Consider the following 24,070-nt stretch of genomic DNA (forward strand, 5'->3'; position numbering starts at 1 on the left):
AGAGGTCCCACTGCGAGTACGAGAGGAAAGAGTTAGTGTCGAGCTCGAGAGGGGATCGAGGGAGAGGAGGAGGAGGAAGACGCACCATGAGCATGCCGCCGATCTTCTGGTCCGCCGCGAGCGCGCCCTTGAGGCCGAGCGAGTGCGGGTCGTCGTAGGTGATGACGACCTTGCGCGACTTGTTGTAGAGGAAAGGCTGCGAGGGGAGGAGAGAGCGAGTCAGTCGCGAGCTCAACTTGGGAAGGCCCACAAGGGAGGAGAAGGACGCACCGTCGACGAGCACGTGTCCCACTTGCGCGTGTAGCCGTTGGTGCCGACAAACTCGAGCGTCGTCGGGTCCTTGACGATGACGCCGTAGTTGATCAGGTCGACGAATTGGATCTGGTTGCCCTCGAGGCCCGACAGGCTGCCGGTGCCGACCTTGCCCGGCCCGTGGCCCGGCTGGAAGACGCCGTCGCCGCTGCCGCCAGGCGAGCCGCCGCCGGTCGAGTTGGTCGAGAGCGGGTTCCAGTCAATGCCCGAGATGTCCTGGCCGGTGACGCCGGCGCACGGTTTGCCCGAGTGGTCGTTGGGGCACACGATGACGCTGCCGCGCTTGGCGAGCGCCTCGGTCGCCGCCTTGCGTTCCGAGCGCTTGAGGGCGCGGCGGGCGCGACGACGAGCCTCGGCCTTGGCCTGGCCGTCGAGGTACCACCGGTGGCCCTCGGACATGTAGCGCTCGTCGCGGCGCATGTTGGCGAGGTGGCGGTTCGAGAGGCCCGTCGTCGGGACCTCGTCGCGCTTGTGAATGAGCGAGGTGGCCGACGACGACGAGACGTAGCCGTAGGCCGGGATGCCCATGAGGATCTTGCTCGCCGGCATGCCCGCCTTGGTCCACGTGTCGATCGCCGACTGCATGTTGGCGCCGGGTTGCAGGCTGCCCGGGCAGTCGTCGCGCAGAGGAGCGTTGGGGCCGGGCGTCGAGGAGGCTGCAGGAGAGGGAGGAGGAGACGAGTCAGAACGGCGCTCGAGGAGTGAGGGAGGACAAGGGAGAGAGAGAGAGGGAGACGCACCGCCCCAGACGTCATAATTCATGACAAGGATGTGGTCGAGGACCTTGGCGAACGCGCTCACGTCGGTGAGCGGGCTGCCGTCGGCGCCGACGTAGGCCGACTGGGTCGTGCAGGTCGACAGGAGCTTTTGCGGCAGGGCGGCGCGGAGCGCCTGCAGGAACTTGAGCATGTTGGCCGTGTCGGAGCTCGAGACCTGGTTGCCGTCGGCGCCGTTGGTGCCCGGGTACTCCCTGCGCGAACGAGAGAAGGAGGAGGTGGGGAGCGAGGTCAGTAAGGGTTCGCCTGGGGCGAGAGAGGAGTGAGAGCGAGACGCACCAGTCGATGTCGACGCCGTCGAGGTCGTACTTGTTGACGATGTCGACGATGGACTGGACGAACTTGGCGCGCCGGGACGAGGTCGCGACCGCGCCCGAGAAGTAGACCGAGTCGGTCCAGCCGCCGACGGCGATGTTGACGCGCGTGTTGTTGCCGTGCGCCATCTTGACGACGCGCTTGAGGATGCTGCCCGAGTAGTCGGGGAGGGTGACGAGGTAGTCCGAGGTCGGGAGCGCAAAGGCTGTGAGAGGGAGAAGGAGGACGAGGAGGATGGGGAGAGCGGGTCAGTCGACGACTCTCGACGACGGCGCACTGACGAGAGAAAGAGAGAAGAGGCCGCACCGTAGTTAATGAGGTCGAACATCTTGTAGTTGAGCTTCTCGGGCGGCATGACGTCCTGGACCCAGTCAGGGTAGTAGCCGCCGGCGATTTGGCCGCCGCTCGTCGGCCAGCCCGTCGAGGTCGCAGTCGCCGACGGGGCTGCCGACGTCGAGGTCGACACGCGCGAGGTGGTCGAGGTCGGAGCGGCCGACGAGGTGGACGAGACGACGGTCGAGGAGGACGAGGACGAGCCGCCGGTCGAGAACGAGGGCGACTTGGGGTTGGGGACGATCTTGACGGTACCGATGCGGGTCGTCGAGTTGCCGAACGTCGCGTCGCTGCTCGCGCGGCGCTCGAGGTCCGAGGCGAGCTCGCGAGGCGCGCCGGCGAGGAACCGCTTGACGACCTCGAACAGGGAGCGCTTGGCCGCCTTGGACGGCGAGATCGAGATGGTGGCGTCGACGACGGCGCGCTTGCCGAGGCCGTCGAGCGAACGCTTCTTCGGATTCGAGACGGCGGCGAGCGAGCGCTTCTTCGGGTTGAGGACGACCTCGGGGAGGCCGGCGCTGCGACGACGGAGGTTCATCGGCGACGACGGCATGTCGGACCGACGGGCCTTGGGGTTCGAGACGACGACGTTGCTGCGCTCGATGACGGTGGCGATGGTCGAGCGCTTGGCCTTGGGGTTGGCGACGACGGGTGCGAGGCCGAGAGCGCGGCGGTCGAGGACCTGCGAGGACGAGCGCTTGCGCTTCGGGTTGGCGACGGGTGCGGCGACGACGACCTCGCCGATGGGACCGGGGAGGTCGCGCTTCATGCCCGCGACCTCGGCGTTGCGGCGGCCGTGGAAGACGTCGTTGAGCGAGCGGCGGAGGCGGAGGCGCTCGAGGGGGCGAGTTGGCCCGACCTGGGGCGACGCCCGGCGGAACAGGGCCTCGAAAGGTGCAGCTGCGGGCGCCGAGCGGATGGTCGGGAGGGCGGCGGCCGAGTTGACGAAGGCGAGGAGGGCGACGAGGAGGGTGAAGGGAAGGAGGGTCGAGGACCGGCTGGCGGCGGTGGAGGGGGCGGCGAAGAGCATGGCGAGGATGCTGGTGTGCGGGTCGAGGTGGTTGTGGTGCTGAACGATGGCGAGCGGGCAGGCTAGCTGCGCTGTCGAGGGAGGGAGGTGGTCGAGGAAGGTGAAAGGTCGGCGGCGACTGGCGCTGGCGAAGGGCGGGGCGAGTAGTCGAGGGCGAGCTGAGCGGTAGACGCTGGTGCTTGCTGATCGACTAGGTCGAGGAGGGAGGTGGTCGCAACCGGTGCGAGGTGGGAGAGCGAGGTCGAAGAGGGTGGAGGAAAGTGAGGGGAGGGAGGGAGAGAGGAACCGGCCTCGGGTGGGGGGAAGGGAGGATGAGAGAAGGCGGGAAGGGGGAAGCTGGCACAGCCAAGCGGGACGTCGAAAGGGAGAGAGATGGCGAGGGGACGAAGGGAGCAAGCCAAGCTGCGAGAGCGCACGCCGTCTGGCCGAGTCGAGCGCCCCAGTTGAACGATCGAGCGAAATGGCGAGGCCGCCCCCCCGCAAGTTCGGCCGAGGGGCCGGCCGGCTTCCGACCCTTTCATCGCCTCCTCGCTGCTCTCACGGCTCTCGTGAGGGTCTGGCTGGACAACTAGAAGCTCACTGGAGACCAGGAGCCTGTCTTCAACGCCCTGGACAGACCCACGGGCGGTGAGCCGAGGCGAGAGACGATGACGCGCCGCCGACCCGCCATCTTCTCCACACGGCTCGCCCTCTCTCCCCTCGACCACAACCTCGCGCGCCTTCTCTCCCTCGTGTGCAACAGCTGCGAACACCGCTCCAGATGGCTGAGCAGGCGGGCGCACCCCGTCTTAAGCCGGCTCGACCGTCCCTCGCCTCTCTCCTCCTCTCTTCCAACTCTCCCTTCAAGCTCTCTCGACTCGCCTGCACCCTCGCCTACCAGCACCGCCGACTCGCCACCAGCACCACCTGCACCTGCACCCACCCACACCCACCTTAGCCATGCAGCTCTACTCGACCCTCGTCGCCCTCCTGTCCCTCCTCTCGGTCGCCCACCTCGCAGCCGCACGACCGGCCAGCGGCACCCACTCGCACTCGGCGCGCGACATCAACATCTCGCACAAGTCGCTCAGCAACGGCACCGTCACGTCGCACCACATCTCGAGCTCTGTCCTCCCCGCAGAGCTCGCAAAGGCCATCGAGGGCAGCGACATCAACATCAACCTGTGCGCCTCGCTCTCCTCGTTCCCATCTTTCAGCGTCGGCACACCTCCTGACACTTCCCCCTCTCGCAGCACGACCGACCGCAAGAAGCGCTCGCCGTCCTCGGGCGTCAGCAACTCGACCATCAACCTGACCGTACGTCCTCGTCCCCTTTCCTCTCCCTCCCGGGCGCGAGCTGACTCTCTCGTCCTGCGCAGGTCATCGACGCGAGGAAACGCGCCGTCCTCAAGCGGGCGCAGGCGGCGGCACAGCACCACAACATCCACATCGACGCCTCGTCGTCCGGCTCGGGCGGCGTCGGCGGGATCCACAACTCGACGGTCAACATCAACCTGAACCAGTCTGGCGGCGCCAAGAAGCGCTCGCGCTCGGCTCGTCGCAAGGTCAACCTCGGCGACCACTCGGTCATCGTCGACGTCTCGACCTCGGGCGACAACAGCACGGCGGCCGGCGGCATCGAGGACTCGACCGTGCACGTCAACATCCTCCCCGCTCGTGCCCTCAACAAGGCGACCGGGCACCACTCGATCGTCGTCGACTCGTCGTCGCTGAGCTCGAGCGACGAGGCCTCGACGACGACCGGCTCGCACTCGGCCGTCGTCGACACGTCATCCTCGACCTCGTCCTCGACCGACGGCTCGAGCTCGACGGGCGTCAAGAACTCGACCATCAACCTCACCGTCATCTCGCCCAAGGACGAGCCCGCCGTTGTTGACGAGGTCGCCTCGCCCGCCTCGGACGCCGTCGACGCCCCGGCCCCGACGATGGCGCACCTCTCTGCGCGCGCTCGCGCCGCGTACCAGGAGTGGGCCTCGCGCATGCGCGAGCGCGACTACCCTGCCGGCTCGGGCTTCGTCCAGAAGCGCCGTAGCAGCAGCCACGCGAGCAAGCGCTCGACGATCGTCGTCGACGCCTGAACCGGTCCCTCCTCGGCCGTCCTCCTCCTTCGCCTTTCTCGCTCTCGCCTCTCGACCTTTTACGACACGCGACCTTTCACGACACGCCTCCCTCACGACGATCCTCGCCCTGTCACGACTACTTTCCCTCCTCTCGTCCCGCGCTAGTCGCGAAGAGACTCGCTGCCTGGGGCGCGGTCTGGCTCTCTCCTCCCTGGTGGACCTCTCTCTCTCCCTCTCCTGTGTGCGACGAGCTGTGCTCGTTCTACCCCTCCCCCCTTCCTTTGGATAGAACCTCGAGCGCAGCGCGCCTCTCTCTGGAACGGGCGACGAACACTTTTCGGGACCTTTCGCGCTTCTGCCCTCGACGTCGAAAGCGAGAGAAAGAGAGAGCGAAAGAGAGGCAGGTAGAGATGCGAGTTTCAGGGTGCGGGTGGTACAGACAGAGAGAGAGGGAGAGACACAGAGGTACAGCCTCGCCGAGCCGGTCCCGCGGCGCGACTAGTAGCGCCCGCCGGCAGCGCTCGTCCCCCGATCGCGACGCCCGGGCCTGGACCCCCTCGACGCGGCAGCAAAGTCGACGCGGACGGGCCGCTTGTCGATCGAGATGCCGCGCTCCTGCGACGCCCTCAGGGCGCGGTTGGCCGCGTCGACCGTCTCGTACTCGACGAACGCGACGCCGCGGCTGCGGCCCGTCTCGGCGTCCTTGGGGATCTTGACGCGGCTGATGGGCCCGTAGCGGCCAAACGTGTTCTCGACCGACAGCTCGTCGGCCGACCAGGGAATGTTGCCGATCCAGATGGTCGGCGCGGGCGGGTTGCGCGGCTTGCTGTCGCGCACGCCCGTGCGACCCTCGGTGCGAGGGGCGCGAGGCGCACGCACGCCCGACGTCGACGCCTGGATCTGGGTCTGGCGGCCGTCGATGACGGGCGCAGACGAGTCGGTGAGCTGCTTGGCGAGCTCGGGCGAGCTCAGCTCGACAAAGGCGAAGCTGTGGACGGAAGGGAGGGGCAGGGAGAGGGGCAAGTCAGTAAATCTGAGTGCGCCGAGCTGCACGAGAGAGAGAGAGAGAGGAAGAGAGAGCGAGAGAGAGCGGACGCACCCCTTGGACTTGCCCATGCCGTCGCGAGCGACGCGCACCTCGTTGATGCCCTCGGTGACGTCGAGCGCCTTGAGGAGCTCGTCCTCGAGCCAGTCCTTGTCGACGTTCCAGCTGAGGCCGCCGATGAAGACGGTGCGCGACACCTTGTCCTGCTCTGCCTGCGCGGCGAGCATGGCCGCCTCGGGGTCCGTCTCGAGGACGGGCGCCGACTGGTCGGCCTCGGCGACCGGGTCGATGCCGCCGCGACCTGCGGCGTCGTCACCGGCGGCGCCAACCTCCTGGCCGTACGGCGCCTCGCTCGGCGTGGTCGGGCTCGTCGCGGCCTTGGTGGCGTCGAGCGACGACGAGACGGCGGGGATCTCCTCGGTCGGGAGCTCGGTCGCGGCCTGCTGGTCGATCGGTGCGGGCGAGGGCTTGGGCTCGTCGCGGGCAAAGGCGGTCGAGCGGAAGAGGCGCGAGGTCGAGCTGCGCAAGGGGTACGAGGCGAGGGTCAGCTCGAGGTCGGGTAGAGTGACTGCTTCTGCGAGTGCAGCACGCAGGCCGCTCCTGCACGTCCATGTCCGTCTCGCGGGCCCTGCTGCGTCCTGCCTGGCACCTTGACGCCGCGTCGAGCCGTGATCGAGAGCGAGCGGTCCGATGAGGCCACCGGCTCGCCCATGTCCCCCGCATCTCCGTGCTGCCGCCTCCAGCAGACACACAGGAGCCCGTGAAGCCTCGAGCGCGAGTGCGCGAGTCGCAGAGAGAGAGGGCGAGGTGGACGCACGCAAAGGGGGACGAGGCGATGGGGGCGGGCTGAGCGGCGAAGGTGCGCAGGCGGGCAGCGGCACCGACTGTGCGGGCAGCAGCGCGAGTGGTCTGGGCGATACGAGCGTGCATCGTTGCAGCCAGAGGTCGGGGTGAGGGCGAGAGCTTGCTCGTCGTCGTGAGCTTCCTCTGAGACGGCGACACGGCCTCAGCTCTCGACCACTGTCGCGCTTTGCGAGCCACGGCTGCTCGTCCGACCTCAGTTCTGCCACCAGCACCCGCCAGCACAGCTGCGCGCCTTCCTCGACCTCGTCCTCGTCGACCTCCCTCTCCCTCCCTGCCTGCTTCCCCGCTTCGCCCACGGCCCACAGCCAGCGAGTCGGCCAGCTCGCCGCTCTCAGCAGCCTTGAGTCGGAGCCACGCGACTTGCGCCATGCGCTCGCCCGCCATCGACCTTGCCGCCGGACCTCTCGCTCCGCCTCTCCGCCTCGGCGCCGCGACCAACAAGTGGGACGACCACTTTCGGCCGAGGTGCACGCCCGACGTCGGCAGCGATGCAGCGAGAACGTTCCAGCGCATCTCAAGGATGTACTCGTGTTCGTCTCCTTGCTCCAACTGCTCGCTGTCGTGCGACGGCGCAGGACGCGCACGAGCTGGAGGAGGGAGGCGACGACCGGCGCGCAGGGACGGGCAGGTGGGTCGAGGCGAGGGCGCACGCTCGCTTGATCAGATCTTGCGACGCGCGGTGCTCGGGCGGGGGCAATCTGCAACGCGCGGCGCGATCTCCTTTGACCTCGCGCCCATGGCGGTTGACTCTTGTTCGGTCCGCCATGGCCCGCCTCGCCCGCACTTGCCTCGAACCTTCTACCTCGCTCCTTGACTTGCTCAATCTCGGCTTCTGCGCGACGTGGCTACATAGAGTCGAAGGACCGACCAAAGAGCCCGCTTGACTCGCGCCCTCCTTTCCCCGGCTCACCTCATCCTCTCGCCCTCGTCGCGCTCAGTCATCCACGTCTCGGCCCCACTTTCTTCGATTCGCCGCGATATACCACGCTCTCCCTCCTCCTCGACACGAGCATCTGCCTGCCCTTTCGACCCGCCGGATCCCTCTCGCGCACCGCCATGCTGTCGCGCTTCGCCTCGCCGACCGTCTCGGTCACGCTCTCCCAGGACATCGTCTTCGTCCACGCGCTCGAGAGCCCTTTCCCGGTACGTGCCCTCGCTCTCTCGTTCCCCTCGCGACGCACGCCCTGACCCTCGTTCACCTTGTCGTCGTCGTCGAGCAGTCGCAGGACCCGGTCGTCCACGGCACCACCCTGATCAAGCTCCCCTCGCGCAAGGCCATCCGTCGAGTCAAGGTCGTCCTCGAGGGCCTGTGCGACGCGTGCGGCGGCGGCGCGCTGCCGTACGAGACGACGTCGGTCCTGTCCAAGTCGCTCGAGCACGACCTCGCCGGCGAGGTCTTCGAGGCGGGCAACCACGCGTTCAACTTTACCTTCATCATCCCGTCGTCGACGCCTGCATCTCAGCGTAGCTGCTACGGCCGCACGCGGTACTACGGTGCGTCCACGCGCTTCCTCTCTCGACCGTCCGCCTCTACTTGGCTCGGTCCTGCTCACTCTTTCCCTCCCTCGCGCACAGTCAAGGCCCTCGTCGAGTTCGACGGCATGCTCAATGGCGGCGTCGTGTCGCCTCCTGTCGCCCTGTGGATCTCGGCCAACCCGTCGCCGCCAGGCGAGATCCCGTTCCCGCTCGACCTCAGCTTCCAGCACTTCTCGCCCGATCTCGGTGTACGTCCCTCCTCTCTCTTCTCTCTCTTTCGTATTGACGAACTCTCTCTACAGCCCGTCGGCGTCGGCATCTCGTCGCCGCACCTCACCGTCGCCGCGCTCTGCAACGTTCGCCTGTCGCTCCTCGGTCCACCTAAGCCCGTCTCGATCGTCTCGGTCGTCGGCGTCATCACCCAGACCTTCACGGTCCACTATCGGGACGGTACGGTCGCTCGCCCCAAGCCGATGTGCGTCCTCGAGCCTCCCTGCCTGCGCGTTCTCGACCTGACCCTCTCGAGCCGTCGCAGGAACCTCACGCTCAAGAAGGTCGACCACACCGCGAGCCCGTCTCTGTCGGTCCCCATCCACAACCCTGCGACCTGTAGCGTCGCACCAGGACCCGTCATCGACCTCCCTCGTCAAGTCGAGCAGCCGATCGTCAACCTGCCCTCGTTCCGGCCCGTCTCGACCTGCTGCACCATCCACCCCGACGTCGACGTGCCCGACCCGACGCCTCTCGCACGCGTCGAGGCAGGGCAGGAGTTCCACCACTCACGCATCTGCCGCGTACCGGACGACGACCACGTGCGCCCCTCGACGCTCGACGGCTCGCCCAAAACGGTCATCCGCGTCTCGCACCAGCTCAGCGTCGAGGTTCGGTACCGCAAGGACGGTGACACCGAGGACATGATCCTCACGATGGGCAAGCCCGTCACCATCACGTCTTGGTGCGTCTCTCCTCTCTCCCTGTCTCTCGAGCCCGAGGTCGTCGTCGCCCGTCCTGACCCTCTCCTCGCGACCCTGCAGCTGCTGCCTCGTCGACTCGCTCACCCTGCCGGCCTACTGCGCCAAGAAGCCCTCAAAGACGATCATCCGCCCGCTCGAGTCGCGCTGCGCGTGCAACATGACGCTCAAGGAATGCCTCGACCGCGACGGCGTCCTCCTCCAGGTGCGTCCCTCTCGCCCTCTACTTCCTTCTCGTACCTCCACGTCCTCCTCGTCCTGACGCTCGGACCCCTCGTACAGCGCGCCGGCGTCCTCGACCCGCCCTCGTCCGAGGCTCGCTTCCTCGGCGTCGGCAGCGACGACAAGTCGCCGGCCTACACGGCCGCCGGCCACGACTACCTCTCGTCGGTCCCGATCCAGCGCCGTGGCACGTTCGACAGCGGGTTCGAGGACGGTGGAGGTTAGTGTCGGGCGGGCGCAGGCTCGCAGGGCGGCGAGGGAGGTTGGGCAAGCAGGTCAAAGCGTCGTTTCAGTAGATCAGGGCTCGCTAGAAGTACTCGTTCGTCGTTCGTAGTTGTACCTAATCGTCGTTGCAGTTCATCCTCGTCTGTGTGCGCCCGTCGTCCCAGGAGCTTGCTCGCGAGAGGAGCTCGATTGGCCAGTCTCGCTCTCGAAGCTGCTGCGGCGAGATGGAATCGCTCTTCATCTCGCGCTTTACTCTGAATGCGCGAAGGAACGCAGCGGAACTGCTCTCGAGAGACGGGCAAGAGCGAGAGCGGCGCGGCTCGGTCGCAGGCAACTTGGGAAGGTCGCCCAGCACGAGGCCTGAGCGGGGCTTTCGAGACGTGCGACGACAGCTCACAGCCAGCTTTCACGCTTGCTGGGTCTCTGAAAGCTGCGCGCGACCCAAAGGAAGAGAGTGGGCGCGCAAGGCCATGCTTGCCGAGCTTCTACAGAAGTGCCCTCCTCTCACTCAGCGTCCACCGTCGCTTGCACTGTCGCTCCCTGCGCATCGCTCGAGTCGTCGCCGTCGAAGAACTGGATGTTGCGGTAGTACGTCGAGCAGTCGGCCGACGCTGCATAGTTCTCGGTGCTGCCGCCGAAGAAGGCTGGAGAGGAACCGCGAGGGCGGGTGAGGACGTGTGGGTCGAGGGACGAGGGCGCGAGGGAGAGGGTTGCGAGGCGAGGAAGAAGGCAAAACGAGTCAGTTCTGGGCCCGTCGAGGAGGAGCGAGGTCGGCGAGGAGAGAGGGACGGACTCGAAAAGATGAACGCGTTGAGGAGGACCGAGGCGTTCGTCCGAAAGACGACGTCCTCGAGGTACATCGCCCGCTCCTCGCCGACGTATACAGCCAGGACGCCGTTGGCCGGCCCGCTTGACCCTGGCTCCGAGTTGAGGATCGTGACTTGCGTGATCGAGTTCCACCTGCGGGCAGGGGAAGAAGCGTAAGCGCCCGGCGAGGGAGAGCTTGAAAGTGGACAGCATCGACGAACTTGCCCGCCCCGAAGACGAAGCTGCCTCGATTGATGCTCACTGGGAAGGTCGAGAGAGGAAGGGTGAGCTCGCGAGGCTCGGGAGGAGCAGGCTCGAGGGTATTTAGAGAGAGCTCACCGCCGTCGTTGCCGTGGCACTGATAGCTCGACGTGTCGCTCTTGGTGCCGCATTGCCCGTCATAGGTCGGGATGTAGGCGTAGACTGTGGACAAGCATCGTCAGGCGCGCTCGACCTGCCGACACGCTCGCGAAGAAGTGAACGCGCCTTCTCCTGCGCCCTTTTCTCGCCACATGACTGCGGGCGGTAGAAAGTCAGTCCTGGAAGCTGATAGTCGAGAGTAAGAGAGACAAGAGGGACGCACACCGCGTCGAGAAGCATGCCTCGCTGCCCTTCCCGCCCGTACAGCCCGAGCCGCGGTCGCCGCCGAACAGCCCGGGCAACTTGCCGCCAAGGACGAAGTCGAACCCGTCCGAGAAGCCGACCTGAAGAGTAGGAGGACACCGTCAGGACGAGAGAGCGGGAAGGGAGAGAGAGAGAGAGGCCCGAGCGCACCTCGTAGCTGACCATGGCTCGCTGCTTCCCCTCGCCAAAGACCGCCATCTGCATGTTGCCCACGCCCGCCGGGATGTCCTTTGCGCCGCTATAGCTCCCCTTGGGGTAGTCCACCGTGAGGACGACCTGGCTGCCGCCCTCGAGCGGGTCCTCGACGAACGAGAGCGGGCCGGACCCTTTGACGAGCGACCACGAGTCGGCGATGTAGGCGTTGGCGGCCGAGGAGGAGGGGAGCGCCGATGTCGGCATAGGGAGGGAAGAGACGGCGGCGGGCGTCATGGTGAAGGAGGAGGCGAGGGAGACGAGGAAGTCGGCCGGAAGCGAGATTGCGGCTGGAAGAGACGTGTCGGCAGATGCCGTGCCGGCGCCGGGCCCTGAAGGGCTAGTCGTACGAGCTGAAGAAGTCGAGTCTGTCCGGAAAGAGTGGTAAGTGCCTGCTGCTCGCGGCAAATAGGGTCCGAGAGCCGCACCTCGCTCAGTCGATGCGCTCGAGCCTGCTGCCGCTTTGCCCTGGACCCGCTCGACGATGAAGATGACGAAGCCGCCGGCGACCGCGATGATGATGGAGAGGAGCATGCAAGACAAGGGCGAGATGCCGGCGGAAGGACCCTGCGCGGGCGAACGAGGTCAGCGGGCTGCTTGAGAAGGTCGACAAGAGAGAGAGAGGGACGCACCTCATCTCGTTCTGCCTCGCCCGCCGAGTCGCCCCCACTTGTCCAGCCGCTCGAGCTCGAGGACGTAGAAGAGGACGAGTCCCGCCGCGACCGCCTGCGCCCTCGCCGCCGCCGGTTGCTGCGGCTGCTGCTGCCGCTGTCGCTGCTCGAGCTGGTAGCGCCGCTGCTTGAGGTCGACGAGTATCCATGAGGCATGCGCCGAGCGAGCGCATCGGTGCGGACGCGAGAGCGAGAGAGAGAGAAGGAGGAAACGGCGACGCGAGACCAAGGAGGTCCGTCCGCGGAGAGTCCGGCCCGCTCGAGCCAGCTCGTGCGCGCCCGCCCGATCGTGCTGACCGGCGCCGAGAAACGCGGAGAAAGGGACGAAGGTAGAGAGCGCTGCCGGCCGCGAGCGAGAGGTGCGAGAAGGGGACGAGGCTACTGACAAGGGGATGCAAGTGGGCTTCGATGCAGCTCTATACGAAAGGGTTACAGTGACAGATGGCGCCACGGACGCCGAACGAGAGGAAAGAGCCGACGGCGAGGCCCGAGGTGAGGTAGAAGGCGAGGCAGGTCGCAGCGACCTGTGAGGACGCAGGAGGTAAGCGACGGGGTCGAGGAACAGGACGACAGAGAGAGATATGGGACGCACCTCGACCTCGTCGGGCTCGAGAGAAGGCTCGACGACGCTCGCCAGCATGATGAGGGTCGAAAGGTACCCGTTAGAGAGCGAGAAGGCGAGCATGATGGCGAAAAAGGCTGCGACAGGGTGGGGTGTGCGTCAGTCCTCTCGCTCGACGATGCGACGTAACGGGAGAAAAAGGGACGTACCGAGGTCGGAGCGGATGATGGCGCGGCCCTCGCCGCCGGCTGTCTGGTTGCACATGAGGAAGAGCGGCTGCAGGTCGTGAAGGGCGAGAGGGTCAGGCTTAGGCTCGATACGCAGAGGGTGGAAGGTAGAAAGAGGGCGAGGACGAACCACAAAGACGACCCTCGCAATGCTGCAGCCCATAAGGATCTTCCAGTTGGTCCACGCGAGCTTCTCCCACTGCGGCAGGACGCGGCCGAGCCAGTCGCCGCCGGCAAAGACGGCGAACCCGAGTGGGACGAACAGCTCAGGCCGCTGCAGGATGCGCGCGTCCGGGTCGCCGCTGCGCACCGAGACGATGGTCGACGTGATCGAGGGGAAGACGGCGAGCGTGATGCCGAACACGAGGAACATGGCGACCCCGAGGTGCCGCACTTTGCGCTCGACGACGCGCAGAGATACGCTCGAGTTGCCCGACGACGCGCCGTCGGGCTTCTTGGGCGCGGCGTCCGAGTCGAACGAGGCGCGCAGGACGAGGTGATAGAGAGGGAGGCGGATGAGGATGATGTAGCAGATGAAGGACGCGAACGCGAAGATGCCGACCGTGAGGAAAAAGGTGAAGGCTGACTGGCGGATCGTGGCGGGCGGAGCGGCCATGGTCGAGACGAGGGACGAGTCCTCGAGGACGGCGTACGAGAAGGTCGAGTTGTCGAGGACGAACCCTTGGCCTGGCTCTCTCGGCGCGCTCTTGACGGCTCCGTACGCGGCGACGAACTGGATCATGGCGACGGCGAACCCGATGGCACCCTGGCCCGACAAGATCTGGTTCAGGTAGGACGGGCCGAAGCTCGCCGAAAGGGCGACAACCGCGTTCTGGAGGTACGACGCCGAGGCCGCGAGGATGATCGACGAGATGATGAGGAACGCGAAGAAGAGGGCGGGCGGGATCTCCTTGACGACCGTCGAGATGATGAAGAGGACGAGGTTGGCCGCGAGGACGAGGATGCTCCAGCTGATACGCCGCGACAGGTCCGCCTGCAAGGTCAAACGTCAGGGCACGTCGCAAGGTTGAGGAGGGCGAGTATGTAGAGAGGGGGCGCACCTTGCCCTGGGTCGCGTTGGCGTGCGCGAGGAAGACGAGGTTGGCCGTCGTGAACGTCAACGCATTGAAGGACGCAAAGCTCGCCTCGAACGGCGAGTCGGCGAGTCGTGCGCCGTAGTACGAGCCGGCAACTATGGTCGTGTTCCAGCTGAGGAGGATGCACGCGCCGAGAATCTGTAGGGGCGAGTGTCAGGAAGGACGCGCGAGAGGCGAGGCGAGGGGACAGGCGACGCACGAAGAAGATGCCCTGGGCGAGCCAGACCTCGAGCTTGCGGACCTTGACCTCGCCGTCGCCGCCCTCGTCCCACCGCCGCCTCTGCTTGGCCTTGCCGCCGCTCTGCCCTGTTCGCTCGCCCTCGCTCTCCGACCCGCCGTTGCGCTCGGCTCCTGCGTTCTCGTCGCCCATGAGCGGCCGGTACTCGTCCTCGATGATCTCCTCGGCCTGCTCGGCGTCGAGCTCGTCGGCCTCGTGGCGCATGCGCTCGGCGGCGTGCAGCTCGTTCGAGAGCTCGTCGCGCGTGCCCTCGGCAGACTCGCGCGCCTTCTGCACGGCCGACGTGAGGGTGGGGCCGAACATGCTGGCGGTGTACTGCTCTGGTGCGCTCAAGGCGAGCTGGAGGTGGGCGAGTAGGCGCGTCGAGAGCTGCGAAAGCCCAGGTGGAGGTGGGGGGAGGGCGGCCTCGAGGACGAGGCGCTCGTTTGATGCGAGCGGGCGCAGGCGTGTTCGTGTCGAGCTCGCAGGTGGCAGAGAGCTAGAGCACGGTCGACGAGGTGGTGGAGCGAGCAGGAGGAGCGAGCTGCTTCATCGTCCGACGTCGACTCCCCTGTCAGGCTTGCCGTCACCACTCGCTGAGCGCTATTTCGAGCAGTGCAGCTAGCCGCACGGTACCCGGACCTGGCCAGCAACAGCGCAGAGCTGCCCCGCCGACTCCCCCTCCCCCTCTCCTCCTCGACCTCGCTCGCTCCACCGGCTTGCGTCTGCGCCGCCTGCATCCATGCGCTCGCCTGTTGCGGGGCTCTGCGAAGGTTCGCCCTCGCCGAGCTACCCCTGTACCCGCGTCTGGCACCCCGCTTGATTCGGCGCGCTCGTCCGCTCCTCCTGGCGGTCGGACGCTCCGCAATTCGACTCGTCTTTTCTCGGCTCTGGCTCGATTGCGAGCCCGAGTGGCTTCCGCGACGCTCTCTTTCACTTCTTCTCTGCGACCTCGACCATGTCCTCGCCGCCCACGATGTCGTCCGACGACGAGGCGCCTCGCATACCTCCCCGACCCGTCACCCTCTCCGACCAGGCCGACGCCGCCGCCGAGATCGTCTGCACCCTCGCCGAGCACAAGATCAAGGTCATCGCGAGCGGCACGGTGGCTGTTGGCTTGCTGGCACGCAACTACACCCAGCTGGAGGCGCGCCGCCTCGCCGAAGCTCTCCACTTTCGAGCCGGCTCAATGATGAGTCCCCTTTTCTCCCCTCGAGTGGCCCACCCGCACGCCCTGACTCTTCTGCATCCCGCACAGAATCGAGCTGTTTGTCTCGACGAGCGAGAACCGCTACGAGGCGGTGGCAGCTCTCGGCGGGCCTCAGCAGGTGCGCTCGGTTCCCTTTTCCCTCCTTCGCTCGAGCACTCCTGATCAGCTGCCCCTGCAGAGTGGATGCCCCGTCTTCGAGCTCGCGTACGATCAGCCGCAGAACGTCGACATCAAGGTGCATCCCGCCTGGCTCAGGTCGCAAGGGCGGATCGTGCGCTCGACCGGCGTCAAGGTCCCGGTCTCCTCGCCCCGCACGATCCTCCTCGACCTCCTTTGCAGCACGGCCGACAGCTTCGAGTGCAACGCCGTCGAGCAGGCCTACTGTGACCTCTCGGCCCTGTACGTCTTCTTGCTGCTCGTCAGCTGCACGACCGTCGACGGCAAGTCGAGCTCGCCGTTCATCTCGATGGACTGGACGCACGAGGCGTGGGTCAAGGACTACGCCGAGCATCTGCGCACCGACGACAAGCTCGCCGACCAGTACGCCGACGCGAGGCGCATGCTCAAGTATCTCGACGTCGACGAGCACCTGTCCGAGGCGGGCCTGCGGCGGTGGGCGACTTGGCTCCTCGACAACGTCGATCGTCAACGCCGAGTTCCTGTCGAGGACACGTCTCGGTCGCGCTCGCCAGGTTCAGATCCTCGCATCGTCGCCGAGAGGATGTCAACCTTCCTCCACCGGGTCAAGGCGATGGTGGTGCGTCCTCCTTCCTCTTCTCTCTTCTCCTTTCCTCTTTCGCCATTCTCCGTCCTGACACCTCATCTCATGCAGCGCCCGCCGAGGTACTCAAGCAGCCCCGAGGTGCGTCCTCCCTCTGCCGCATCTTCTGCCCGAGCCTCTCTGACCTCTCTCAGCGGCAGGCTCGCGAGCCGTCCTCACGCCGTTCCTCGCCAAGGGACGACCGCAACGACGTCAAGCATCGTCGCTCGCAGGCCAACTCGCGTCGAAGCTCGCCAGCCTCGTCGACCGAGTCCGCCGGCGGGTTGCGAGAATCGCTTCGTCGCGCTCTCAGCGGCCTTGCCGGCTTTTGAGATTCTCTCCTTCCGTAGACCTAGACGCTCTCGTACTCTCTTATATCTGCATCGCCGTTCGCTCCTCTCAACGCCGGCGCCTGAGAGGACGCGAGGTCGACGTTCGTCGCGCTCGAGCCTCTTCGGCCTCTCCGACTGTCGATCGTCCGCACGTCGCTGCCCCTGTCCTCCTCAAAGGCTCGTTCGATCCGGTCCGGCGCTGCTGCCCGCGCCGAGAGGCGGGGTCCGCTCGTCGCTCGGCCGTCGTCGTCAGCGGCGTTGCAACTCTGCTCTTGCCTCTCCCCATCGCTTCACCGTCTCTCTCGCTCTTCCGCCGTCTCGAGCGACTCGACACGGCCATGTCGCCGCCGGCGAGCTCAGCAGCGTCTCGGCGGCACGAGCCCGTCACGCTCCTCGACCAAGCAGAAGCCGCCGTCGACATCGTCCAGAGCTTCAACGAGCGCAAGCCGTCGATCAAGGTCACGCCTAACGGGAGCGCAGCCGTCGGCTTGCTCGCTCGACATTTCCGCAAGGCGCAGCCCGACGCGTTCCAGCTTGCGGGCGCACTCGGATTCGGGCCTGTCCTCATGAGTCGCGCTTTCTTCTCCTCGCGTCATGCTCGAAAGACCTTGACTGACACTCTGTCCTTCCTACACAGCCTCAAGCTCCTCGTGTCGTCTCGAGAAGATCGCGAAACTGCAAGATCTGCCCTCAAGAAACGGCTCAAAGCGACGCTCGAGGTGCGCTTTGACCTCTCTCTCGCCCTCCCTCTCGCCGGACTGACTCTTTCTCTCTCCCTCCTCGGACGACAGGCCGACAAGCGCATTGCCTTCGAGAGTCGATACGACATGTGGCATTACATCGTCCTGCAGCTTAAGCCCAAGTGGCTCGACGGCACGACGACCGTGGCCAAGACCGACAGGATCGAGATCCGCCGACCCGCACCGACCTCGCTTCTTCTTTACCTCTTGTACGACGTCGTCGCCGCCGTAGAGCGCCTCCCGGACGGTCCCGAGCCGCTGCGCTGCGCCCTGTCGGTCCTGTACATCTTCTCGCTCCTCGTCTCGCCGCGCACGCCCACTTCGGACGCCAGGCACGTCGAGCTCAAGTTCAGCCGCTCGAGCTGGAGCGACACGTTCGACCAGCACCTGCGCGCCGACGACGCGCATCGCGAGCGGTACAAGAAGGTCCGGGCGCTGCTGCGCGACGAGACGCTCAAGGCGGGCGAGGAGCTTGACGGCTGGGCGAGGTGGCTCGTCGAGAGCACTGAGCACGCTCTGCGGGACGGACAGGACGAGGACGAGCGAACGGTGGACGAGCGCGTCGACATCGTCGTCGACGGGATGACGGCGTTCCTCCAGAAAGTTTATCACCTGATCGTGCGCCCTCTCTCCCTCTCTCGTCGCGTCAAGGCGTCCACACTGACTTTCACACCCGGCAGATCGGGCCTTTCGAGCCAGGCGTCCGTCCTCGTCTTTCCTGAACCCTCTCGACGTGCGCGCACTGACCCTCTCTCGCCGCTCGCAGGCCCGCACGACCTCGTCGCCGGTCGCCGCCCCGGGCCGCCCTCATCTCGTGCGGCGACGCGGTGGAGGTCAGACCCAGTGCGTGCCGCAGTGAGGGAGCGAGAGGGAGCGAGAGCGTGCGGGAGAAGAGGTAGAGGGACCCAGGGGAAGAGGGTTCGCGGCAGACATCGTCGCGCGTCATAGACCATAGATGCGCCGTCCCAAAGACATCTGTACTGCATTGAAGCTTACACTCGAGGGACTCGCGAGGCGTTTGAGCACGAGAGCAGAGGTCTAGCTCGAGCGAGAGCAACTTGAGAAGGTCGTCGACGACCTTGAGCTACCGACGGCGAGGTTGCGGACAGCCTTCGAGCTGCGAGCACCTGCAGACGGCATTTCTCACGAGGCAGAGAGTGTGCGATGGCTCGTTGCAGACCCTCCTCGTCGCCCCGAGCTACTCAGTGCGTCCTCCCCTCGCTGTTCGCCAAAGGCTCGCCCTCCCTGCTCGGCGTGGCCGCCCGCATCTGCTCGTCGTCAGCACCGGTCCCACCTGCCGCAGCTCCCTCGACGGGCGATGGCGAGCGCGAGAAGGCCGGGCCGAACCTGCCCTCGCTGTTGCTCCGGACGCGCGTCATGTGGTGCTCGAGGAGCGCGGCCGTCGAGGATGCGGGTGCGTCGAGCTCGGCGTCGGTGTCGGCAGAGGGGCGCTCAGGGGCGGGAGGAGCGTGTGCGGCGAGAGGTGCAGGAGGAGAGGAGGGCGGCGGCGTGATGGTGATGAAGGCGGACTCGGACAGGGAGGAAGGGACGGCGTAGTCGGCGTACGAGGTCGTCGAGGCTTGCTGAACATGGTAGGCGTTCTGCTGAGCATCTTGCTGGGCGAGATGTTGCGAGGAGGCGAACAGCGGGGCGTGGCGAGAGTGCATCGAGGTCATCTGCGAGGACGGCGAGACGGCGTGTCAAATGCGGCACAAAGGGTGGATACGAGAGAGACAGAGACGCACATGTGACTGATGGAGAGAGTCGTGCTGCCCGACCGCCGCCATCGGCGCCGCTGCTCCCTGCAACCCTGCCCCGCCGCTCAGGCTGAGACCCGCCGCCTGCCGCTCGACCGCCTCGACCGAGCCACCGCCCGCCTGCTGCATGTGGCGCAGCACCATACCGAGCCGCCTGACGGCCTTCTTGCGGCCCTCCTCGACGCCGACTTGGTCGTCGCGCTGCGCCGCCTTGTCGAGCATGCGCTGGACGGCCGGCGGCAGGCCGTACACGTCGTCGGTGTACGAGCCGCGCGAGAAGTAGTCGTCGAAGACGGTCGGCGCGTCCTGGGCGAGGAGGGTGCGCAGGTAGGCCTTGTCGGCGAGGTCGAGCGACGAGAGGGACGAGAGGAGCTCGCTCGAGGTCGGCGACATGTCGCCCGCCCGCTGCGCCTGCGCCGGCTCGGCCTCGCTCGCGCGACCTTTGCCCTTGGCGCTCGACGACAACGACGACGACGCAGCGAACGGGTCGAGCGGCATGCGCGACTCGAGCTCGACGCGCCACGGCTCGTGCTGCCGCGCGAGGAGCTCGCCCTCCCACTCGCCGTCGACCGCGTCGACGAGCCCGCCGCCGCCGATCAAGCTCGCCAGCTCTGCGCCGTCCTGCGCCGAGCCGCGCTCCTCGACAGCTCGCGCGGGGTAGGCGGCGGTATCGGGGGCAGGAGAGGGTGCGGCTCCAGCCCAGGCGCGGTCGAGGTGGCGGTCGCCGAGCTGTGCGCCCTGCGCCTCGCGAAAGGCGTCAAAGTCGAACGGTGCAGTGGTCGTGGTCGACGAGGACGAGGCGTCTTGGCGGAACGAGGTGGACGACGAGCCGGGGGAGGCGGCCGAGTGCGGGTGGAGGGGAACGTCGGCGAGGCGGTCGCCGGCGTGGACGAGGTGCTGGACCGATGCGGGGAGGTCCTTGCTGTAGGTAGCAGCCATCGCTGGGCGCACCTTGATGGTGAGGAGCGAGCGAGAGAAAGAGAGCGAGTCCGCCAGCGTCCGCCGAGCCGGTTCCGGACCCGCCGCGAGCCGCGCTCGCTCGTTGTATGTCTGAATAGCGCACGCTCGTCGCATTTGTATTCGTCGCTCGACTGCCAGTACGGCTCGAGGAGCTCGCGAGGAGAGGCGCATCTTTCCTTTCGCTCGGCCAAGTCTCGTCGCCTCTCTTCCTGCGCATCTCTCTGGCTGAGCTGAGCTGACGTGCCTGCTCTGGTGCAAGCGCACGCGCAGGAAAGGGTGAGACGGACGACGAGGTCGGTCGTCGGGCCCCGGCCCGTCGTTGTCATCGCTCTCTCCCGAGCTCGCCTTGTTCGCTCGCCCTCTGCTCTCGCCCAGGTCCAGCTTGTCCCACCAGCACACACACAAGAGCGACTGCCCGCCATGCCCGACCAGTCGCCCCTCCCCTTTGCGACCTCGCTCGACGACGTCTACACCCCGGCCGCACTCGCCCACGAGGGCGAGCGGTGGAACAACCTGTTCGACAGCTTCGAGAAGGAGTACGGCGTCGACCACAAGCACCTCAAGGTCGCTCGTGCACCAGGCCGCGTCAACATCATCGGTGCGCCCCTCTCTCCCTCGTCGTCGGTTTTCCCCGGCCGGCCAACCCCCCACCCGAGGGCGGAAAGCCGTCTTCTTCAACGCCGTGCTGACCGCCGACTCCCACACAGGCGAGCACATCGACTACTGCGGCTTCTCGGTCCTGCCCGCCGCCATCGAGCGCGACGTCCTCATCGCGTTCGCTACCTCGGACCCGCACCCGTCCTTCAAGGGCGCCGACCTGCCCGCTCCGAGCGCCGACGGCAAGACGACGTTCGTCCTGCGCAACCTGTCGAGCAAGTTCACTCCGACCAGCTTCGAGGTCGACCTCGCCGGCGACGGCGCCGACCTCGCCCTCCCCAAGGACCACCACTGGTCGTCGTACTTTATCGCCGGCACCAAGGGCATCCTCCAGCACCTGTCGGCCAACGCCGGTACCGCACCCGTCACGCCGCCCAAGCGCGTCCTCATCCTCGTCGGCGGCACCGTGCCCGAGGGCAGCGGCCTCAGCTCGTCGTCGGCCATGACGACCGCGAGCGCGATCGCCGTCCTCGAGGTCCTCGGCCGTCGCGACGGCGAGGACGGCGTCGGCCGCAAGGACTTGACCAACGTCGCCATCGAGAGCGAGCGCCTCGTCGGCGTCAACTCGGGCGGCATGGACCAGTCGGCGTCCGTCTTTTCGCGGTCCAAGCACCTTCTCCACGTGTGCGTCCTCCTTTCCCCCGCCCTCTCTCGAGCTCCACAACCTGACAAAGTGTGATCCATCTGCAGCGAGTTCATCCCGCACCTCGAGGCGCGCGCCATCCCTCTGCCCAAGACGAGCCCGCCCTTCTCGTTCGTCATCGCCAACACGCTCGTCAAGAGCGAGAAGAAGGTGACGGCCAAGTTCCAGTACAACCTGCGTGTGCGTCCACCTCTCTCTTCCCGACCGTGAACGCCGTCCTGACGTAGATTCGGTCCTGCAGGTCGTCGAGACGCGCCTCGGCGCCCTCCTCCTCGCCAAGTTCCTCGGCCTCCCGTACACGCTCGAGTCGCGCCCGTTCCCGTCGTACAAGACGATCGTCGACGCCTACTTCCAGCACCGCGGGCCGACGCACGGCCCGATCCGCTCCAACTCGCAGCGCCCCGAGAAGCTCGTCCCCGAGGGCGCGACCGTGCCGGCGCTCCCGTCGTCGCGCCTCCCGCCCCGGACCGCCGGCGGCGCCCACGAGCTGCGCACCATGATTGGCCTCATCGGCCAGGCGCTCGGCGGGCCCGGGCTCGAGAACGGCATGACGATGGCCCAGGTGGCGCAGAAGCTCGAGGTCGGCGAGGACGTGCTCGCGCACGCGGTGACGGACCGCGAGGTCGAGCCGCAGGAGGGTCGGTACAAGATCTGGACTCGGGCACGGCATGTGGTGCGTCCCTCTTGCTCCTTCTCTCGTCCTCGTCGTCGCCCGAGCCTGAGCGAGCGACGCACTGACCCTCGTCCTCTTCCCTCGCCCGCAGTTCTCCGAGGCTCTGCGCGTGTACGAGTTCAAGGACATCCTGTGCCGCACGGCGGCGACGTCGCAGCGTGCGACACCCGACGCCGTCGAGGGCTCGGGCAAGCCCATCCTCGAGACGGCCTCGGCCGACTCGGAGCCCGACCTCGCGTCGGCGCCGCTCGACCCGTACACGACGTCGTCGCTCGCCGTGCCCGACGAGGACGACCCGAGCAAGGCGCTCCTCGAGCAGATGGGCGGCCTCATGAACGAGAGCATGCGCAGCTGCCAGGTCGACTACGAGTGCTCGTGCCCCGAGCTCGACGAGGTCGTCGACATCGCGAGGAGGAACGGCGCTATCGGCAGCCGTGTCACCGGTGCGTCGTGCTCGTTCTCTTTCCCCTTTTCCCTGCACGTCGAGCACTCCCTGACCCTCTCTCGTCGTGCACGCAGGTGCCGGCTGGGGCGGCGCCACCGTCTCGCTCGTGTCGGAGCCCGATGTCCCTCGGTTCATCGAGGCGCTCAAGACCGAGTACTACAACAAGCGGTACCCGAACTTGAGCGAGCAGGAGCTCGCCGACGCCGTCTTCCCGACCAAGAGCGAGGCCGGCGCGTGCGTGTACCAGCAGAGCGACTGAGAGGGGCGGCATGGTCGTGCGGGCGAGGGCGAAAAGGGAGCATCTTCTCGAGACTGAATGACCGGGGCCATAGACAGGGAACCCGGGTTGCAAAGTATTCCACTGTTCGACAACTGCTTCGTTCTCTCGAGCCTCCTCGACTCGCTCTCCCTGTCTGTGCCTCGCCCTGTCCTCATCGTCCTGCTCTTCTCAGCACGCTCTCGCACTTTAGAGACAGCGCTGCTCGAGACGAGCTCCTCATCTCAGGCGAGTCTCGTCCTTGCGTTCGTCCCTCTGGAGCTCGCTCGCACCCCTTCTCGCTCTCAGTCTTTCCTCGTCGCTCACGACCTCTCGCTTTCTATCTTTCCCTCCTTGCGCTTTCGTTGCGGGCTGCCCGCAGCCTGGGCGAGTCGATCCTGGCTCTCGAGCTGGCTTTCGGCGATGCTTCGCGAGAGGAGACGGCAGAACTGCTGCGGCGCTCGCAAAAGCTACTTGTTCCTCCTCGCTTTGCCCTCGACGTCGGCTCGCGTCACCCCTCGCTCATCTCCTCGAGCCTCCTCTGCACACTCTCGCGCTCGTCCCGGTAGTGCGCGATGAGCGCCGCTTGGACCCCCTGCGGGAGCGTCGACGTCCTCAGGTCGCGCAGGCTGCGCTCGGCACTGCGGCCTCGCAGCGTGAGGACCTCCGACATGTCGATGCGCGGGCTCGGGCGCGAGGCCTGGAAGAGGAGGGTCGCGTGGACGATGTCGCGGCGGAGGAAGAGGTTGAGGTCCGAGAAGATGCTCGACGTGTCGGCGGCGGCGGCGGCCGAGGTACTCGGGTCGCGCTCGTAGATGTCACGAGCTCGAGTGTAGACGTCGCGCAGGGCAGGGTACCCGTGCGCGAACGTGAGCCACGGCGAGCGCGCTGCGGCGGCGGCGGCGGCATCGCCGGCTTTTTCTGCGTCGAGGCGAGCTTGCTCGAGGCTCAAGTAGGCATGGACGAGGTAGTGCAGGTGGTAGTTGAGATTGATGAGGCGGTTGGAGCCGGGCTCGAGCGCAATGAGGATGAGGAAGACCTGCTCGAGGGGCGAAGTAAGCGCGACCCAAGGGCAGGAGAAGAGGAGGCACGAGACGCACCTCGACCGTCGCCGCGTGCGGATCGCGCCGAGCGTACTGCGCCAACGTACCCGAGATGCTCGAGCCCTCGACTAGTCGGTCCTTGACGTTGTTCATGGTGGCGAGCTCGGCGGGCGTGAGCGGCGGGAGGTAGAAGAGGGTCGGGTCGCGCCCGCACAGGACCTTGTGCGTCGGCCAGAGCTGTGGGCATCCATGTATAAGCCCCTGCATCAAGGTACGGTCGCGAAGAGAGAGAGAGAGAGGCAGGACGCACGAGGGTCATGCAGCGACGCGAACAGAAGCTGGTGTATCGGCAGGCAGAGCAGGTCTGCGTGGTCGGCTTGCCGCACACGATGCAGCTGGGAGGCTCTGGCGCGCTCATGTCGACAGCAGCGAGTGCACGAGAAGAGCGAGGGAGAGGGACGAGAAAGGCCGACAGCCGGCGTGCGCTCGCCGAGGACGAGCTCCTCTCCGCGGCAAGTCCGGCCCAGCCAAACACTGAGACGAAGAGCGAGAGCTGCTGCAGAAGCCA

General features: G+C 66.8%; 9 protein-coding genes across 9 annotated transcripts; 4 read left to right on the forward strand and 5 right to left on the reverse strand.

Moving 5' to 3' along the window:
- Positions 1-816: 816 nt before the first annotated feature.
- RHOBADRAFT_11395 (glycoside hydrolase family 18 protein) lies at positions 817-1,531 on the reverse strand (the record flags this gene model as incomplete). Its single annotated transcript, XM_018412046.1, has 3 exons — positions 817-968; positions 1,053-1,278; positions 1,364-1,531. Coding segments are annotated over 3 exons (546 nt in total), but the record flags the coding sequence as incomplete, so codon positions are not given.
- Positions 1,532-3,705: 2,174 nt separating this feature from the next.
- RHOBADRAFT_51212 (uncharacterized protein) lies at positions 3,706-5,169 on the forward strand (the record flags this gene model as incomplete). Its single annotated transcript, XM_018415716.1, has 3 exons — positions 3,706-3,929; positions 3,999-4,062; positions 4,125-5,169. The coding sequence occupies 3 exons, from the start codon at positions 3,706-3,708 to the stop codon at positions 4,842-4,844; spliced, it is 1,008 nt and encodes a 335-aa protein (XP_018273387.1). The 3' UTR covers positions 4,845-5,169.
- A 52-nt stretch (positions 5,170-5,221) lies between these two features.
- On the reverse strand, positions 5,222-6,483 carry RHOBADRAFT_51213 (uncharacterized protein; the record flags this gene model as incomplete). Its single annotated transcript, XM_018415717.1, has 3 exons — positions 5,222-5,814; positions 5,926-6,390; positions 6,461-6,483. The coding sequence occupies 3 exons, from the start codon at positions 6,481-6,483 to the stop codon at positions 5,325-5,327; spliced, it is 978 nt and encodes a 325-aa protein (XP_018273388.1). The 3' UTR covers positions 5,222-5,324.
- Positions 6,484-7,791: 1,308 nt separating this feature from the next.
- On the forward strand, positions 7,792-9,629 carry RHOBADRAFT_51214 (uncharacterized protein; the record flags this gene model as incomplete). Its single annotated transcript, XM_018415718.1, has 7 exons — positions 7,792-7,878; positions 7,956-8,229; positions 8,311-8,459; positions 8,514-8,686; positions 8,747-9,166; positions 9,246-9,387; positions 9,465-9,629. 7 exons carry the CDS (start codon positions 7,792-7,794, stop codon positions 9,627-9,629), a joined length of 1,410 nt encoding a protein of 469 aa, XP_018273389.1.
- A 504-nt stretch (positions 9,630-10,133) lies between these two features.
- Positions 10,134-14,425, reverse strand: RHOBADRAFT_51215 (polysaccharide lyase family 14 protein; the record flags this gene model as incomplete). The annotated part of the gene is made up of 14 exons (XM_018415719.1): positions 14,009-14,425; positions 13,774-13,947; positions 12,843-13,706; positions 12,695-12,761; positions 12,516-12,622; positions 12,379-12,447; positions 11,949-12,047; positions 11,681-11,819; positions 11,211-11,620; positions 11,020-11,140; positions 10,776-10,859; positions 10,658-10,697; positions 10,423-10,589; positions 10,134-10,273 (listed from the first exon to the last, which is right to left on the reverse strand). Exons 1-14 carry the CDS (start codon positions 14,348-14,350, stop codon positions 10,134-10,136), a joined length of 2,823 nt encoding a protein of 940 aa, XP_018273390.1. The 5' UTR covers positions 14,351-14,425.
- Positions 14,426-14,984: 559 nt separating this feature from the next.
- RHOBADRAFT_21355 (uncharacterized protein) lies at positions 14,985-17,090 on the forward strand (the record flags this gene model as incomplete). The annotated part of the gene is made up of 5 exons (XM_018412549.1): positions 14,985-15,131; positions 15,415-15,993; positions 16,069-16,098; positions 16,652-16,898; positions 16,966-17,090. 5 exons carry the CDS (start codon positions 14,985-14,987, stop codon positions 17,088-17,090), a joined length of 1,128 nt encoding a protein of 375 aa, XP_018273391.1.
- A 1,161-nt stretch (positions 17,091-18,251) lies between these two features.
- Positions 18,252-19,764, reverse strand: RHOBADRAFT_51216 (uncharacterized protein; the record flags this gene model as incomplete). Its single annotated transcript, XM_018415720.1, has 2 exons — positions 18,252-18,744; positions 18,814-19,764. 2 exons carry the CDS (start codon positions 19,762-19,764, stop codon positions 18,271-18,273), a joined length of 1,425 nt encoding a protein of 474 aa, XP_018273392.1. The 3' UTR covers positions 18,252-18,270.
- A 441-nt stretch (positions 19,765-20,205) lies between these two features.
- RHOBADRAFT_11723 (uncharacterized protein) lies at positions 20,206-22,462 on the forward strand (the record flags this gene model as incomplete). Its single annotated transcript, XM_018412058.1, has 8 exons — positions 20,206-20,383; positions 20,493-21,070; positions 21,137-21,265; positions 21,327-21,497; positions 21,573-21,758; positions 21,850-21,933; positions 22,048-22,201; positions 22,278-22,462. The coding sequence occupies 8 exons, from the start codon at positions 20,206-20,208 to the stop codon at positions 22,460-22,462; spliced, it is 1,665 nt and encodes a 554-aa protein (XP_018273393.1).
- A 508-nt stretch (positions 22,463-22,970) lies between these two features.
- Positions 22,971-23,821, reverse strand: RHOBADRAFT_41338 (uncharacterized protein; the record flags this gene model as incomplete). The annotated part of the gene is made up of 3 exons (XM_018413858.1): positions 22,971-23,498; positions 23,560-23,739; positions 23,813-23,821. 3 exons carry the CDS (start codon positions 23,819-23,821, stop codon positions 22,971-22,973), a joined length of 717 nt encoding a protein of 238 aa, XP_018273394.1.
- Positions 23,822-24,070: the final 249 nt, after the last annotated feature.

The sequence above is a fragment of the Rhodotorula graminis genome, assembly GCF_001329695.1.
Source record: "Rhodotorula graminis WP1 unplaced genomic scaffold RHOBAscaffold_2, whole genome shotgun sequence".
Classification (NCBI taxonomy): domain Eukaryota; kingdom Fungi; phylum Basidiomycota; class Microbotryomycetes; order Sporidiobolales; family Sporidiobolaceae; genus Rhodotorula; species Rhodotorula graminis.